Genomic DNA, 18,960 nt, shown 5'->3' with positions numbered 1-18,960 from the left:
CCACATGTTGACCAATATTAGAAAAATATTGCAGGTATTGCTGAAGGCAGGCTAGGGTTGCCAAGTCCACAGCACGAACATTGAAGTATTAATTGTTTCACCACAGTGAAGCCCTGAAGGATCCCTCCCACACCCCCCCCCCCACTTTTAAATAAACATGGTAGAACCACCAGGAGTTGGCACAGTGAGTGACTGCACTGTCTTTTCATAACCTGACCTTCACCTTCTCCTGTGCATCCCACACACACAGACACAGGAAGACAGATGAAGTAAAGTGCCTTTTGACAGCTACCCAAGATCCAACTAAATAGGATCAAGACACAGAACCAAATAAATACGGATAAAACTAAAAGGAAGGAAAAATGCTTGATGTTTGATTTTTAAGTCAAAATTTTAAAGAAATATTCCACTTGGAAACAAAATTATACAAATAGTGTACAGATTCTTTATTAAAAGACAGTACATTAGACCCAGCCTCTACTCCCAAAATTCCCTTAACGAAAACTGTTTCACCATAAATTAGTAGGGCTACCATCAAAGTGAGTGGTTAAAATTTAGCTGACAGTTTCATAAAAGACAGGTCTGAGTTTAAACTCTGTTTTGTCAGTCTTTCTGAAGGAAACAATACATTAAAAAGACCTTATTATTCTTCTCTTTCTTCATACTTTACTCCCACACACTGACAGAGCAGGTACCGAGCTTTGAAGCCAAAACCAGAATTAATTGACACTTTGAATTTCCTAGGTTTCTTTTATGATCTTCTCTGTTAAATATCTTTCAATCTGGAACACAAAAGGAGGATGAAACTCGTGAGGAATTAGTGGCAAATGTACAGCAGTTTTGGATGAAAGTATACATCTCTCCTCTTTCCCACAAAGCCGCGCCTTTTTTAAAAAAAACCTCTCTAAAAGCACTTCTCCCATCCCCTCTGGAAAATGCTGACCTTTCCTGGGATACAGTACACAAAGTCTTTGGCATCTTGCTACCCTGGAAATATGCAGGAAGACACTCCAACACAAATCTGTGTGCAGACCGCGACAGAATGGGTTTTACCACCTACGTGCCTGGGTAAAAGGGCACTGTGTACCCAAAGATCTCCCAGAAAGAAGCAGTAATCTCAGATAGCTGAACACATCAAATAGTGTGCTACCGTTAAAAAAAATCACAATCTTAATTTTTTTAATAAAGCTGCACTTCTGAAAGAATTATGCTGATGAGACTGTTTACAGGTAAGATCTCATCTTAAACTCCAGATATTGTTTCCCCAATACCATTATTAATATTGCTTTGTCGCATACTTGACCTTACAGTGTTAAAGTTTTCCTTAACTGAAACCCTAAAGAGGGTTAAAGGACAAAGAATCTTACAGCCCACTTCTAAAATGAAGAAAGATTATCATCTTTTAAAAAGAGAATTGGATCCAACTATTCGGGTATATGGCTTATAGACTGAGCATTGGGCTAAAAAATTTTTTTAATGATTTGTACAGATTGAGCTAATTCATAAAATTATTTGATCAGGGCAAAAAAGAGTGGTAAAACAAGAGGGTTGAAGTATCAGAGAGTCTCCATGTAAAGTACTACAGGGGATGTGGATGTGAAATACAGACAAGCTTTGATGGTTTATTTTCCCAAACAAGGAGTAAATGTATTGAAATATTAATCAAGCTAAATGATGAAAAAGAGTTGAGGTGCAAAATAGCTTGCACTGTGGTAATGAGTTCTATTAGTTTTTGTTTTTATATTTTATTTTTCTTGTTTTATTACTGTCACAGATTACAGGGCAGCAATGTAGTGTAGCATTATTACAATGCCACTGACCCGGGTCCAATTCAGCCATTCTTTGAAAGGAGTTTGTGCGTTCTACCCGTGACCGTGTGGGTTTCCTGCCACATTCCAAAGGCATATGGGTTAGTAGGTTAATTGGTCACGTGTGTATTTGGGTGGCACGGGCTCGTTAGGCCGAAAGGGCTCGTTACCGTGCTGATCTCTTTAAAATAAATGCCAGTGAAGCAGTATCACTTGCTGCCATCAGGGGGAGCTAGAGACAAGGGTCTGCAACGCACTGACGGCTCTCTGGAAGCTACTACAGACTGCCGTGCTCTGCACCTCAGGGGGCTTTAAGACATGGTACCCAAGCACTGCAACACAGAGGATAGAGTACACTGGAGGTCAGAATTCACCCCCAGAATACATTTTATTCATAACCAAGGACTGCTTCGATCCCACTGTTATAAGACTCTTGAACAGACCTCTTGTATGGTAAAGTTGAACTCGATCTCTCAATCTAATTCATTACGGCTTTTGGACATTAATTGTCTGCTTGCATTGCACTGTTCTCTGTAACTGTAACACATCATTCTGCATTCTGTTGTGGCTTTTCCCTTGTTCTACCTCAATGCACTGATGCTTTGAAATGTCTATGATCATGAAGACAGTGCAATCGATCACATTAAACTGCACAAGGTACAATGAAATTACGTGCACATTATAATTCACCACAAAGGTCAATAAGAGTTAAATTAGTATCATTATTCTCTTACCCTCTTGGTCTTGGCAGATGTCCACACCAGCCCCGAATCTCCTTGAAGACTAATCTGGTCAATAACTGAAAAGAAAAAGTTGAACAGACAGATTAATAAACTGGTTTGCTCAAATTTTGAGCAGAATAAGGCCCCAACTACTAACCTTTAACCTCTGCACACCGAAACTCATTTGTGACGCCCCATGATTCAATATCTAGGTTCTGTCACAGTCAATGGCACTATAAACTATTGCCGTTCTCAGGTACATATGGCAAAAAAACACATAAGAACATAAGAAATAGGGGCAGGAGTAGGCCATCCGGCCCATCGAGTCTGCTCCATCATTCAATAAGATCATGGCTGATTTGGCCGTGGACTCGTCTCCACCTACTTGCCTTTCCCCATAACACTTAATTCCTACCGTCCAAAAATCTCCCGAACTGTGCTTTAAATATATTTAATGATGCAGCCTCTACTGCTTCCAAGCAGAGAATTCCAGATACATTACTCTCTGGGAAAAGCCTTTTCTCCACATCTCAATATATTCCCCCAAATCTTCAGCTCTCTCTCTCCTAGTTCTTATCTCACTTATCAGTGTAAACAACTTTCCTTGCCTCTAACCTATCTAACCCTTTCATAATTTTATAATATTTTTATAAGACCCCCTCTTATTCTTCTGAATTCCAGCAAATAGTCCCAGGCTATTCAATCTCTCCTCATAGGTTAACCACCCTCATCTCTGGAATCAACCTGACAAACCTTCTCGACAGCCTGTAAAGCCAGTACGGCTTTCCTCAAGCAAGGAAACCAGAACTGCAAACAGTGCCCTGGGTGTGGCCACACTGATACCCTGTATAGTTGAGTCCCTCCAGCAACGGAAGTCAACACTGCGTTTGCCTAATCGATACCATGTTGCACCTGCAAACCAACCTTCTGTGACTCATACACGATCACTCCCAAATCCCTCTGCTCAACAGCGTGCTGCGATCTTTCACTATTTAAATAACCTGATCTTCTAGTTTCCCTTCCAGAGTTGATCATCCTCACCCACTCAACCTATCGAAATCGCTCTGCAGACTCTCCACGTAAATTTGCTTTTGCACTCAATTTATTAATAGTGTCATCATTTTGTGTCAACACAAAAAGTCAAAAAAAACTTGTAGGATGCTGGAAATCTGAAATAAAAGCTAAAAATTAGGCCAGATAGCATCTGTGCAAAGGAGAACAGAGTTAATGCTTTGGATCAAAGATCCTTTATCAGAAAGTAACTCTGCTTCTCTCTCCAGATGCTGTCTCACCTGCAGAATGTCCAGTATTTTGTCTTTAATGACAAAGTAAACTTTATTTTGATTGAATAAATAGACATACCAGACAGGCTAAGATATCAGACGCAATCAACATATAAAATACATTGTTCCAGTTAGTGAGAAGTCCCGCCAACAGGGGTCCCAAGGCAGCACCTGAGGGAAAAAGACAAGTGCAAGAATGAACAGTCAGAGCAGACAGGATTTCTTATCAAATTAGTTGCTCACAGGATGTGGGCAGTTTATTGTCACAGACCTAGTAATGTTAACGACATGGAATCAGGGTCAGGGTGGCAGACAGACATTAGGAACCAGATGTACATGGCTTACACAGCACCTTGAATGGGTTCATCCACCTTCAGTAAGTAGATTGTGCTTTTTTCTCCATTTTTAGTATTAATATTTCTCATCAATTTACACACTAAATGTGCTTAAATAAAATGTAAAACTTAATCTCAATACGCTCCATCTGTTTCTACATCTCTGACCATGAGAGATAATGCAAGAGCCCTCAGTCAACAAGAGCTGTCTAAAGGCTTGTAGGGAATAATTAGTTTATGTAATTAACAAAAATGTTGTCCTTCATTATGCTGATGGACAAAAGTAAACCCCATTACTAGTGAACAACTAAACGGCGACTCCTTTGTTGCTTGCATCTTTGGAAACAACTCTATTTCAATCTTTGATATCTCACTTTTTCCCTTTTCAAGGTTCTTTTGAAGACCCAGACCTGGAGTTACACTCTGACTTTGGTTCTTTACGGGGATGGGACCCACTCTCAGGGCCTCACGACCGGCTGCTTTTTGATATCCCAAGGATGCGGCCTGGAAGGCGAGCGCGCCTTCAGGGTGCCAGATTTCCGTGGCTCCAGAGACGGGCTGATTCCAGGCCGGTGCCCCCGACTGAGGCATCGCGGGAGAACACGGAACATCGGGAGCAGCGAGTTAGCTGACGGGGGTTGTGTGTCCGGAGAGCTGTACCTTTTTGGTGCCGACTCTCTGGGCGCAGAGCTCGGAAAAAGTGGTGCAACAGACTTTTAACACCGTTAAGTCAGTGAGTTGTTTGTTATGTCTCCCCTCTCGCTGTGAAACGGGGACACCTCTTCTTCCCTTATTGGGGGAGAGAGAGAGAGCCTGGGGTATGTCGAATTACCGGTTGAACGAGTAGTCTTTGGGGTACTGCAAGTCTGTGTATTTACTGATGCTTTGCTGCATGCTTCAGTGCTCGGTGGCGGTGGGGGGCACGATGCTTTTTTTGCTGGTGGGGGAATCGTTGCCTTGCTGATGCTTATGTGTGGGAGAGGGGTGCTGGGGGGGCTTTGGGATTCTAACATTTAACTCATTCATTCTTTGGGGCACTCCTCTGTTTTTGTGGATGTTTGTGAAGAAAAAGAATTTCAGGATGTATATTGTATGCATTTCTGACATTAAATGTACCTATCGAAACAACTGACTTACCAATTGAGCCCGTTCCATCGATGATTGCAGTCACAGTCGATAATGCTTTAGCGTTCCCTTTTAGACATTTGTGAGTTCCCTAGAGACAAGGTCACAACCACAGTTCAACATATTACAATAATCACTTTGTTCGTACACAACTACTTCCAACGGAAGGGCCTGTTGTCATGCCATATCTCTAAATAATAAAAATAAATTAAAAACCAGCGACCAACTCTCTTCCCCACGCCCTGCATCTCACAAGGGCTCCTCACCAGATCGGCTGCCACTGCAGTTGTGATCAGTGCGTATGGTCCGTTCACTAGAGCTCCACACAGGATGAGCATTCCTGTCGGGGAGAGAAAATAATCACTTCATTTAGAAACAAAAGTGAAACAGGTAAGGAGCATTGTTGCATCTTCATTGGGCAAACCAAATGCACTCCACAGCCAATGAACTGGTGTCTCTTTGTAGTGTAGAAATGGCAGCACACAAATTTGTGTACGCTGGAAATGCCATGAACAGTACAAAGTAACGTAGCATTGTGGTATAGTGGCACAGACCAGACGAACTTGCATTTATCCAAAGTGGGACATTGGGAAAACACTGGAGTAATAAAAGTTATGATATATTTAATGTTAAAGGCAGGGATCCAGTTTAACATCTGTCTCAAAGAATATCATTGAAGGGCAGCAGTGGAGCAGCACCATTTGCAGTACAAGACATCTCACTCCATTTGCTTAGAAGATTGACATTAGATCACCAGAACACCAGGTTTTCTTCCTTCGATCAATGTCAGAAGACTTTATAAATGGCTGCCAGCCCCTCAGTGTGCCCTGGCAACAGGTTCTTACAACTGCTGCTGTCCACAGGAGCTGGACCGTTCTCCCTCACCATGTGCGCCAGCAGTTTGGAACGTACCAACCAACATCATTTTGGTCCAGTCAGATCATTCTTGCAGAGCAACAGGTTTCAGTCTCCGAGCTCTGCAGTGTGACTTGAGCTCAGTGCTGTCAGCACTGACATTCATCACAATCAATAAGCTATTTCGAAAGGATTGGAAGGAAACAGTGTGTGAGGGCTGGGCCTTAATATCATCTTTTATAGATGGCCTCTAGTGACGCCCAGTAAAGCAGTTTACACTGTGTAAGACGCTGTTGGTTTTAGGAAAATACACAGGCAGGTGCTACACTGGACACAAAGCCTGGAGTGGAGTCCCACAAGTATGAAGGAAATTTTAGGCACAATAATGGTTTCAGGTGGCCTCATTTTATACACATCAGTAAGTGCACACGAGGACCAAATTGAAAAGCTGTAGATCATGACACAACAGAATTCTACAACACAGATGCCTCACCATCACAGAGCAGCAAACAGCACCGTGGTCCAATTTCACAATAGTCAACTCCGAATAAAATAGAAGTTAGATTAGACATCACAAATTTCTGGGCCTTTATTTCTTGGAAATTACCAAATCTCAAAAGAATAAAAAAGAAAATCATATGATCCAAAATTTGCCCTTCCTATCCGCTAACTTACCTATAATTATTGCAAGTCCATTTTTCCCAATGTAGTTATACAGGAAGAGCTGAAAGGAGACAAAGACGTCAGTACCATCACTGTAAAGAGATTGCTTGATCAGTACGGTAAGTATTTTTAATCATAGGATGACAGGATCAAAATTGAAACTCTTGGATTCACCAGGACACTGCACATATCAAACTTGCTCCTTAATCATTATAATTAATGCAAAACATCCTTGAGTTCTATAATTTGCTGCTGCACATTAACAGTACTTTCCAGGGGCATAAAGACAGAAGAACTTCACCTCTCCCACTGCCCAGCACCAAAATCCTCACCCCTACAACCTCTATGACCTCAATCTCCCTGAGGTGACCACACTAACTTCAGCATTCTACCATTCGTATGCCACCAGCAAAATTGTTCTGGCTCAGTATTTACCTCAATAAGTGCATTTATAATAGCCTTCCTCACTTTTGATATTGTTGGTATAAAATAAAACAACAGTTTGACAACCGGGAAATTTGCAGTGTATATTTTAGGCTGCTTTGAAACAATCTTAAGTACTGAAGCTTCCATGTTTGGTAAAAACCTTCTCCTAAGCAGCAGCCAATGCTATGCTGTTGACACAATCTACTACCATTGACAAGGATGGGACACTGGTGGGTGGATACTCTAGATTAGTCCTCTTCCCACATTAGGAATTGACCCGAATTACAAAACCAACTTGGAGTCTTGAGGGTCAGGACACGAACAATGTACCTGGCATTTCAATTATTGATTGAGTTTTTTTTAAAAAAACTTGCACTATGACATCACAGCCAATTAAAGAAAGAACTTTATTTGATGGTTTGGTTCATACTTTGAAAAATCTGATCTTGAACATTCAAGGCTATTTTGGCTTTCCTCAGGGGTTGGGCCATTGCTCTACCCTCTTCTAGATGAAGATGGCTTCATAATTACTTAACTAATTCACCAAAAACCTTTCCAGTGAATCAGAAAGATACCGTAGATTCCGGACTACAGAGCGCACCTGATTAAAAGCCGCTGGCTCTAATTTTAGAAATAAAATCAATTTTTTAATTGTAAAGGCCGCACCGGATTTTAGGCCGCACCGCTACTTTTAAATATACATACGTATCGGTAACACAAATTACGTTGCATATACTTTTTTACTGAACAGCACGAACAACATTCCAATATCTCCTAGCGACTGGTAAAAATATATATACTGCAGCCTACCAGGAAAAGTTATTGATCGCCTTTAACTTAAAAGCAGCGTTTTCGCTCGGGTCTGACGCGCTTGCGTAACGCGATCGGGTCTAATCGGGTCTGACGCGCTTGCGTAACGCGATCGGGTCTAATCGGGTCTGACGCGCTTGCGTAACGCGATCGGGTCTAATTGGGTCTGATGCGCTCGGGTCTGACGCGCTCGGGTCTTGCTTTTCTTCGAGTATTTTCCATGTTGATGAGGGTGAGTACAAATGACTGATTTACAATAATTTAATTGTGAAAGTGCGCTTGATTTATCGTACAATTTCATTGGACCTCTGTGAACTACTCATCAATTTTATTGGTCTACTGTTACGAGGCAAAATGTTTACGAGGCGGCATGAAAAAAAACCATGTATTAGCCGCTCTGGATTAAAGGCCGCAGAGTTCAAAGCTGTTCAAAATGTGGGGAAAAAGTAGCGGCTTATAATCCGGAATCTACGGTACATAGAAACATGCCTATGGACCCAACAACTTTGAGACCATCAAGCACAGATTATTTTTACAATGATTGTAACCTAACCTACTTCTTTCTCCAAAGAACATGGTTCAGGAGAATTCAATGTCATTTGCCACCTCCCTCAGATAACCTCGCATTTGATACATTGGTCCAATTTCTTTCGAGTGACATAAATCTATTGTCATGACCCTGAATTCCGTACACATTGGACAAGCACTTTTGCAATGCCTTTGGTAGATTGTTGTGGGTTCCAAATCACAGTCAAGGACAGAAGTAGGAGAGAATGGATTTCTTGCAGAGTGGCTGCTTTGACAAACTTTCTACCCTTTCTTCCTGACCTCCTAACAAAATCTGGTCTTACCATAGGAGCAGCCACGATCAACATCATCCAGCACGTAGTGGCCCGCCCGCCAGTGTAATCGGAGATGATTCCAGCCAGAATTCCACCTTCATGGACAGAAATTGACATTACATTAACAAGTAGAGATATTAGCACCAGGGACACATTGTCCAATCCTCTCTGCTCTGGAAATATACTAAAGAAACTACCAAGTTCCTGCGTTTGAGGGAGAATATGGAATGCTTTTAGACACCACGGTAGCGTAGCAGTTTCACACCACCATTACAGCTCAGGGCGTTGGAGCTCAGAGTTCAATTCCAATGTCATCTGCAAGGAGTCTGTACGACCTCCACATGGAATGCATGGGTTTTCTCCCACAGTCCAATGATGTACCAGTAGGTTAATTGGTCACTGTAAATTGTCCAGTGACTAGGCTAGGGTTAAAACAGGGGTTGCTGGGCGCCTTGGCTCAAAGGGGCCGATTCCATCAGCACTGCATCTCAATAAATAAATAAATACTTGTAAGAACACGTAGGGTGAAGTGATTAGTGAAAAGCACAGCTTCTTTAGAAACTTCATTAGAAACAGTGGGACAAGTCACATTTTATTTCAAGATGACAAAGGTGATTGATGTTGTCTACACGAATGCTAGTAGGACATTTGACAAGGTCTCTCATGGTAGTCTCATCCAGTAGAGTAAATTTGTAGGATCCACAGTGACTTGGCCATCACCTGGATTCAGAATTTGCTTGTCCATAGCAGACAGAGGCAGTGGTCAATAAGACTTATTCTGGCTGGAGGGAACCGCACTGGGACCTCTGCTATTTGTGATGCATAAGAATGTCTAGGATGAAAATATGGATGGGCGATTTAGAGAGTTCATTAATGATACAGACATTGGTGGCATCATAGGTAGTGTAGAAGATTGCAAAAGGATGCAGAATGTAGATTGGTTGCAGATATCGGTAGAGTAACAGCAGATAAGAGTTTAATCTGGGCTAGTGTGAGGTGTTGCACTTTGGGAGATCCATCGTAAAAGGGAAGTGCACAGTGATGATATGCAGAATGAGCTTGGAGTCCAAGTCCATAGTTTCCTGAAAACGGCTGCACAGGTTGATAGGGAGGCGTACGACATTCTTGCCTTTATTAAACTGAGGCATCGAGGCAAGAGTCAGGAAGTTATATTACAGCTTTATGGAACTCTGGTAAGGCTGCATCTGGAGTATTGTTTTCAATTCTGGCTGTCCCTTCATAGAAAGGATGTGGCAGCTTTGGAGATGGTGTTGAAGAGATTTACCAGGATACTGCTGAATTCGAGGGCATGAGCTATGAGGTTGGACAAACTTGGGTTGTTTTCTTTGGAGCAGCAGAGGCTGAGGGGAGATCTGATAGAAGTTTATAACATTATGAGAGGCATAGGTAAACAACCAGCATCCCTCCCCCCTTCAGGACTAAACAGCTGGACATCCTTCAGACTCAAACCTACTCTATGTCTTCTAGATTTGGATTCCCATTTCCTCAGGAAAAGACCTTATCTACGTCCCTCGCGACTTTATACACTTCTATAAGATCAGTCCCCTACACTCCAAGCAATAAAGTCCTAATCTTCCCAAATTCTCTCTGTATCTGGCCCCGAAGTACTCTTGGCAACACACACAAAATGCTGGAGGAACTCAGCAGGCCAGGCAGCATCTGTGGAAAAGGAGGACAGTCGATGTTTCGGGCCGAGATGCTTCAGCAGGACCGGAGGAAAACAAAAGATGAAGATTCAGAGTAAGAAGGTGGGGGGGGGGGGGGGGGAGAGAAACACAAGGTGATAGGTGAAACCAGGAGGGGGAGGGATGAAGGGGATGAAGTAAAAAGCTGTGAAGTTGATTGGTGAAAGAGATAAAGGGCTGGAGAAGGGGGAATCTAATAGGAGAGGACAGAAGGCCATGGAAGAAAGAAAAGGGGGGAGGAGCACCAGAGGGAGGTGAAGGGCAGGCAAGGAGATAAGGTGAGAGAGGGAAAAGGGGATGGGGAATGGTTGGGATGGAGAGGAAGGACATTACTGAAAGTTTGAGAAATGGATGTTCATGCCATCAGGTTGGAGGCTACCCAGACATAATACAAGGTGTTGTTCCTCCAACCTAAGTGTGGCCTCATCACAACAGTGGAGGAGGCCATGGATGGACGTATCAGAATGGGGATGGGAAGTGGAATTAAAATGGGTGGCCACTGGGAGATGCTGCTTGTTCTGGCGGACAGAGCGTAGGTGTTCAGCGAACCAGTCTCACTGATATACAAGAGGCCACGCTGGGAGCACCGAACACAGTAAATGACCTTCACAGACTCACAGGTGAAGTGTCGCCTCATTTGGAAGGACTGTTTAGGGCCCTGGATAGTAGTGAGGGAGGAGATGTAGCACTTGTTCCACTTGCAAGGATAAGTGTTGGGAGGGAGATGAGTGGGGAGGGGCCACCACCAAACAGATCTTTCTACCCCCCCCCCCCGCACTTTCTGCTTTCCACAGGGATCGCTTCCTACGAGACTCCATTGTCCATTTGTCCCGCCCCATTGATCCCCACTTGTCTAAACTTTCAGACAAGCCTTTCACTGTACACCTGCTTCTCATCTTCAATGACTTTGTCAAACCAAATGTTTGAATGGATTCTTGTCCACAATAGTCCGTATCTGAAGTAAACTTGTCTTTGTTGCTATGCAGAGTTAAGAGACCAGGCTGATTGGCTGATGCAACATTGTCAATAAATCCCTCGTTTTAAATTATCCACGTCTACAAACGTACCAATAATACCACCAACATCAAAGAGTGTCGAGAGATCACCAGCAGCTTTGGGATTCAAATGAGCTGAAAGATGAAGAAAATAATTAGGCATGTTTATTAACTCTGACTGTAGAAGTCCCAGCAAGCATAAAGGCAAGAACTTCCGCTCATGTTCCTACTCGACTGAAGTGTGAGCAGTGACTCAGTTGGTTACACCCTCACCAACCAGACACTTCACAGAATATGTCCTACTCTAGGAAGACAAGCTCAAAATCCACGGTAGGGGTCCCCAAACTAGGGTCTGCAGACCTCTTGGTTAATGCTAGGGGTCCATGGCAAAAAAAAGTGTGGGAACCCCTGATCTAGGGTGTTGCCACTGTGTGGATGGAAGTACTTTCTTTCCAAGGAGATGCAAGGAAAGTGCTTTCTTGCACTTACAGACAGGTGTAAAAACAATTGACATTTTATTGCTTTGAAGTTCTCCTTGTGTCTTGGCCAACATTTATCCCACAAATAAAATTACATCATTTTACAATCTGCTCATTTCCTCAACTGCCAGCATTCTTTAAAGGCCTAGGATAGCCAGAGGCTGTGAAAGGTGATAGACCCAACTGACAAATGAGATTACTGTAGTACGTTCAATCACCTCCATGTGGAACAGAGTATGGACTCTTGCCAAGCCAGCTTGAACCAGAAGACCTTTGGCAGAACATCGCACATGTTTAATGAAAGTGTGCTCCAAAATGCAGTGGGAGAAAGAATCCACATTTGGATACAGATGTTCTACACACACCGTTAGTGGTGCAGTATAAGGGAATGGTTAGGAAATGGGAAATATCCCAATCAAATTTAGAGCTGGACAAGGCAGGATGCAGACGTACAAGGAGTGACAACAACACTCAACAACACGCCTTCCCATTGTCTTCAGCTTGGATCCACCGTCGCTCTGCAGAATGACGAGTGCCTGTGACCAAGTCTGAATTGGCCTCACTGGACAGAATAGCAAGAGTGAGTGTTTCTTTAGCAGCTGGTCCAGCCTTTGCCCTATTCACCTATAACCTGACAGTGCTGGGAAAGTGATATGGAGCAGCCATGGCTCACATCAGGAAATAGTTGGAAGAGAGTCTGGGAAAGTGGGAGCAGTGCTCCAATTTTTGCAGGAAAGATCCTGGTAGTTCTGTGTAAGGTGCTCATGATGTCACCGTGTAAGATGCTTTCAATGCATTCCTAACTTCCACAGTGGAAACACACAGGTCCACAGTGTGCATCAGCTCACTGTCACTGGTGGCCGTCTACAGACCCAAGAGTCAGCAGTCGGCAGGCTCTAATCCATCAAGAGTAGGAATGGCCCTCCATCCGGGACAGTGGCTGATACATCCCCCAATCATCAACAACAACCCCTCCCCAACCAGCAATTCCAACATTTGCCAAATTTTTTGGCCTTCCATTTCTACCGTTTCTTACAGGAACACTTTTGTATTTCTGCATTGGTAAGCATTGTGGAAACTTCTCGAAACAAAGGCCAGGAGCTACTCACCCACAGATGAAATATAGAGTGGCAACCAGAAGAGGAATGTGTAGCTGACAAGTTTGGCAAAGAGTAAACAAAGTGAAAACTCCACCACTCCCTGTACAAACAGGAAAAGCAGCTTCAATTACGCAAGAAAATTACATTTTGGGGGGAAACAATCTACATATTAATTCAAAAAATTACATAATACAGATGCTTTAAGATCTAAATTTTCCCTTTGCTTCACGTGATTTAACTCATATTCTTGAATGATTTCAAGTTAACGTTGAAGTTAGTTATAAATATGGTTCTGGTTCACAAGAACATAAAATGTAAACGCATCACATCCTTAAAAAGAGAAACAGTTAATGCTTCAGCTCAAAAACCCTTTATCAGAACTGGGAAAAAATGAAACAAGTTGTAGCAAAGGTGGAGAAAGTGAAAGACAGGATGGGGATTATTTCTGATCGTCTGAAGCTAGGTTTGCAGTGGGGACAAGCTGTCCAGGTCACAGGTTACTGGGGCAGTTAAGGAGCAAGAATATAAAAAGGAGTGTGAAGATGTGAAAAATACAGGGCCATGGCAAACATCCACCAGATCAAGGGATGGAGAGAGAAACATCGAGCAATAATGCACAACCAGATGAATTCAAGAAAATACAGACAGAAGAAGTGAGCCAGTCAAAATTGTTGGATTCAATATAACTGTTCGGCCAAAGTTTGCCAATTCTACAAGTGTCATTACTTCCAGCTCCGAGCATCACTTACAGACAGGAAGTGATTACATTTGAGGACTGACCCGGGCCTTTGTTACTCACAGGTATTCTGAGTGCTCCCAAGAAGCTGATTGCTGAGGGCTGTGTGGTGGAGCCACTGGTATTGATACTTCCCTCGTCGTTGGCGGGACTGGCGAAAATCTCATCCATGCTATCGTGGCGTAACAACGGCTCCTGCTCCCTCTGATCCTGTGATGTACAGCAAGGTTTTAGCTTTTATGCAGGTCAAGGGGGCAAAAATACAGTTTGTTCTTCTAGACCCTCCAATGCTGCCTTACATTAGCTCCCAGGACAGGTGGTGGTGGACAGTTCAATGCCTGCTGCAATGCTACCAAGTTTCAATCGTTGCTTCGTGTATACAGACTTTATTCCCAGGGTCTCAGATCTCTAGAGCAGCACAAGTAACTCAATTAATGGAGTTGCTGCCTCACACACAGCTCCCGCCCCCATCTCTGTCCCTGTCTGTGTGGAGTTTGCACATTCTCTGCGATCACGTGGATCCTGCAAAAACACTTCCCTCTTTCTCCCCCAAGTTAAACTCCCAACCCATGTTGTTGTAACGCTTGTCCTCTCCAGCACCCGAACTGAATGAGCTGCACCGCGGAGGTGACGGCAGCGCTGGCAGAATTGTACAGTGTGGGGTGGGTGAGCCATTTTCATTAGCTTGTTAATTCAGAATTGTTAAGAGTGGTCAATCTGCTTACATGGTGTTGAGGTGAAGTACAGCCCACATCTTCGGGATCTGTAAAGAAGACAACAAGGTTAAGAACATGGAACAGTACAGCACAGGAAAGATCCTTCAGTCTATGATGTTGTGTCAACCTTTTAACCTATTCTAAAATTAATCTAACCCTTTCCTCCTACATAACCCTCCATCTTTCTTACATCCACATGCTATCTAAGAGTTTCTTAAATTCAGAAACACTAAACATCACCTATCAGATTCAAGCCCTTCAACTCTGATGTCCTTACTTAACAAACAGGCACATCCCAACAATGGCAATTGAACAAACTAATTCTACCAGGCAGATGCCAACAGTGTCGATAACAGCTGCCACACACAGGTCGCGTCTAAAGTGCACGCGAGCTGTCACTGATTCGCCGTACCATTTCCCACAACTTACACACCTCACACGTTGAGGGGATGGAGGGTGGGAGACAATCCCACAATTACCTGACCATCCCAAAGAAAATTTATCTGCACCCCAACTATCAGGACCAATTCAGATCCACCCAGTTGGATGAACACAGTCCACACCAAATAATGCTCTGATTCTCCAGCCCTCCAACCCCATCTCCAGAGAATGGCAAATGACTCAGGGATGCGAAAGAAGAGCTTTATCCACAAGCCTATAATCATTCCATAACACATCATTGACACTGCATACACATAACACTGGTAATTATTGGACACAAAGTGCCCACCATGTGCATCTCTTGGCCCCAACACTGCATACCATTCAAAGCAGGCAAGCTCTGCTTTTGAGGAGGAAACCAGAGATCCATGACCCAGTCTTCATCGGCGGATCAGAGGTGGAGAGGGTCAGCAACTTTAAATTCCTCGGTGTAATTATTTCGGAGGACCCAGCACGTAAGTGGAGTTACAAACAAAGCACAGGAGTGCCTCTACTTCCTTAGAAGTTTGCAAAAAGTTGTCATGACATCTGAAACTTTGACAAACTTCTATAGATGTGTGGTAGAAAGTGTATTGACTGGCTGCATCGCAGCCTGGTATATAAACAGCAATGCCCTTGAACAGAAATTCCAACAAAACGTAGTGGATACAGCCCAGTTCATCAGAGCTAAAGCCCTCCCCACCGTTGAGCACATCTACACACATTGAGTTCTGTTCATTTGGGCTACGCAAGCATTTAGTTGGGATGTTCACTTCCCTGTTATGGGCATGTGCACTAGGGTAGTTGGGGGAATGTTGGGTAAGAAAGTGGCAGCTTGGTGTACCAAATATGAACGAATAAAGTAAAGTTGTTAGAATGAAAAGAAAATCTTGTTTTTGTTGTTTGAATGTGGTAGCAGAGGATCTCGCTGACATTCAGCAAGAGCAAGCCTTACGAAAGCTGGAAAAATGGAATTGAAATATGGACAGGTTACTGAGCTTGAGAAGAAGCAGGCCATTGCAGTTGTGCTATCACTTTCAGGAAGAACAAGCAAGACTGCGATGAGAATTTTGGTGTAAGGCTTGAATGAAGAAGATGATATGAATGCACTAATAAATGCACTTGACTCAGTTTTTCCTGAAGGAAAAAGAATTGGATTTATGAGGCATATTCAGACTTTGACAAAATTTTCAGACAGTTCTATAAATACAAAGTACACTGCAGATGCTGGGGTCAAAGCAACTCGTACAACACGCTGGAGGAACTCAGCAGGTTGGGCAGCATCCGTGGAAATGAGCAGTCAACGTTTCCGGCCGAGACCCTTCGTCAGGCCTGAAGAGGCCGGGGGCAGGAGCCCTATAAAGAAGGTGGGGGGAGGGTGGGAAGGAGAAGGCTGGTGGGTGTCAGGTGAAAAACCAATCAGAGGAAAGATCAAGGGGTGGGGGAGGGGATAGGCAGGAGAGGTGAAGAAGGAATGTAAGGGGAAAGTGCTATGGGTAGTAGAAGAAGGCAGAGTCATGAGAGAGGTGATAGGCAGCTGGAGGAGGACACAGAGTGAAACTGGGACGCATATTGGGGGTCCGCTTCGTTGAGCACCTCTGCTCCATTCGCCACAACAGACAGTATCTCCCGATTGCCGCCCACTTCAACTCTGCTTCACATTCCCATTCGGATATGTCCATACATGGCCTCCTCTACTGCCATGATGAGGCCAATCTCAGGTTGGAGGAGCAACACCTCATATACCATCTGGGTAGGCTCCAGCCCCTTGGTATGAACATCGAATTCTCCAACTTCCGGTAATTCCCTCCCTCTCCCTTCCACCATCCCACTTTCACTCTGCCTCCTCTTTCAGCTGCCTATCACCTCTCTCATGACTCTGCCTTCTTCTACTACCCATAGTGCTTTCCCCTTACATACCTTCTTCACCTCTCCTGCCTATCCCCTCCGTGTTTCCCCTTCCCCACCCCTTGATCTCTCCTCTGATTGGTTTTTCACCTGGCACCTACCAGCCTTCTCCTTCCCACCCTCCCCCCACCTTCTTTATAGGGCCCCTGCCCCCGGCCTCTTCAGCCCTGACGAAGGGTCTCAGCCCGAAACGTTGACTGCTCATTTCCATGGATGCTGCCCGACCTGCTGAGTTCCTCCAGCTTGTTGTACGAGTTCTATAAATATGGCTGATATTATTGATTTTGGACAAAACTACAGTTGCATGTGTAAATACAAAATGGAACTTCCTGAAAAGTATTAGTTTTTAAATTGTTGGATGCTGTGTGTCTAGACATAAAGGATAGACAGCTAGACAGCCGTACTTTATTTTAAGTCAGGAAATGGCATATTTCACTGAGCAGAAACGAAGAGTAGCAAGCGTAGTACCCAGAATGACCAGGCGAGGGCGCCATTTCCTGGCACAAATCCACTGAACAAGTTCTGCAAGAGATTGAAATGAGCTGTTTGTCAAAGAACTGAACATAAAAGAACTCCAAAAGACTCACCAACCTGTGCATCAGAGTCTCCCCAACTACTTCTCACAGTGATATGTCAAAAGCATTTTATGGACATAAAAATCAGCATTTTTACAGGAAATTGAGTTGTCATGTGACATTTACATTCAACCCCCGCCTGAAGCCAAAAGTGAAGGAAAACTGTGACAACTCAAAATGTATATGGTCTAGCAGATGCATCACTCTACTGGTATAAGAGTCAAGGAAAACATAAACAGGTAGAAAGACATCACAAGTGGATACAGCCATTTCTTACTGGCAAGATTCAGAATGTCATGTGATCAGAGTGGAGTACTTGATCAGAGTACTTGCCTGTCATGTAGATGCCTGCAACTTGGCATCCAGCACTAACAATACAAACTTTACACGAGGCAAACAAGATAGTGCTCAAAATCCAGTCAGAAAAAGTAGTCAAAGTTCTGACAGCTTGGAAAAGGTGGCTCACTGAGGCCACACTTGGAAATCTTCCTGATGGGGAGACACAAGGGGACATTTTATTGTACCGATGGGAGAAGAGGGAAGATTTCCACCTCTCTACTGGCAATCAAAAAGGATCCAAAGAGTTGTATGCTGGCAGAAGAAACCCTCAATGTCTGAAGGAATTGACAATGCTGTTTTTTTCTGTCCACTCTCTATTCTCAGTTTTTCCCTGGTGATCCAAAGGAGGACTATCTACAAATAATTTGTGTCACAGACAAAATAGTCTTTGGTAGATGCCATCAAATCCACCAAGTCAGTTACAGAGAAGAGGCTTCGACTAGAGATAAGGAGCACCAAGGAACTTGTCCAAGCACAGAAGATTCATCACATTCTATGGTCAACAACAAAGAACAACCAATTGACCGTCTCACAAAGAAGGGGGGCTCCAGCTCTTGTTCTGCTGAAGGCACTTAGTGAAGACATTTGGTGCCTTAACTGTATTAACATCAAGGGTTAACATCAAGGGTTAGAACTAATTCCCATATCTCATTTGAGTACACACACACACGCACACGCACACGCACACGCACACGCACCAGATGAGAGTATAGGATATCTTTAAGAAATTTATTAGACCCAACAACTAGAGGTAAAAGAATTGCATCTAAACCAATGGACATATACTGTTTGATATATATGAGTTGGGATAGATAGATAGATACTTCATTCATCCCCATGGGGAAATTCAACATTTTTTCCAATGTCCCATACACTTGTTGTAGCAAAAACTCATTTTCCCAGTTATGGGCATGCCCACATGGGTGGTTGGGTAAGAAAATGGCAGCCTGGTGTGAACTAAGTGTGAACTGGTCTGAACGGAGAAAGTGAAGCTGTTAATATGAAAGAAAGTTGTTTTTGTTGTTTGAAGTGTTGTCGCAGGAAAGCAGTGCCCATCATCAGGGACCAACACCATCCAGGCCATGCTCTCCGCTCGCTGCTGCCATCAGGAAGGTGG

The 18,960-nt window shown here is 43.6% G+C and overlaps 1 protein-coding gene across 1 annotated transcript in view; it reads right to left on the bottom strand.

Annotated features, from left to right (window-relative positions):
• Positions 1-372: 372 nt before the first annotated feature.
• slc37a2 (solute carrier family 37 member 2) overlaps positions 373-18,960 on the bottom strand; it is a 66,554-nt gene continuing 47,966 nt past the window's right edge. The window contains exons 8-18 of the mRNA XM_073029719.1: positions 14,611-14,648; positions 13,949-14,095; positions 13,159-13,249; positions 11,643-11,705; positions 8,879-8,964; positions 6,804-6,852; positions 5,540-5,613; positions 5,286-5,364; positions 3,893-3,984; positions 2,543-2,607; positions 373-782 (exon numbers count right to left, since the gene is read on the bottom strand). Of these exons, the coding sequence (XP_072885820.1) occupies positions 767-782; positions 2,543-2,607; positions 3,893-3,984; positions 5,286-5,364; positions 5,540-5,613; positions 6,804-6,852; positions 8,879-8,964; positions 11,643-11,705; positions 13,159-13,249; positions 13,949-14,095; positions 14,611-14,648 (800 nt within the window). The 3' untranslated portion in view covers positions 373-766. The remainder of the gene's footprint in view (positions 783-2,542; positions 2,608-3,892; positions 3,985-5,285; positions 5,365-5,539; positions 5,614-6,803; positions 6,853-8,878; positions 8,965-11,642; positions 11,706-13,158; positions 13,250-13,948; positions 14,096-14,610; positions 14,649-18,960) is intronic.

Source organism: Hemitrygon akajei, chromosome 26 (genome assembly GCF_048418815.1).
Source record: "Hemitrygon akajei chromosome 26, sHemAka1.3, whole genome shotgun sequence".
In the NCBI taxonomy this organism is placed as follows: Eukaryota; Metazoa; Chordata; class Chondrichthyes; order Myliobatiformes; family Dasyatidae; genus Hemitrygon; species Hemitrygon akajei.
Note: the sequence above shows the minus strand (reverse complement) of the source record. Positions and strands in the feature narration are given on the sequence as shown.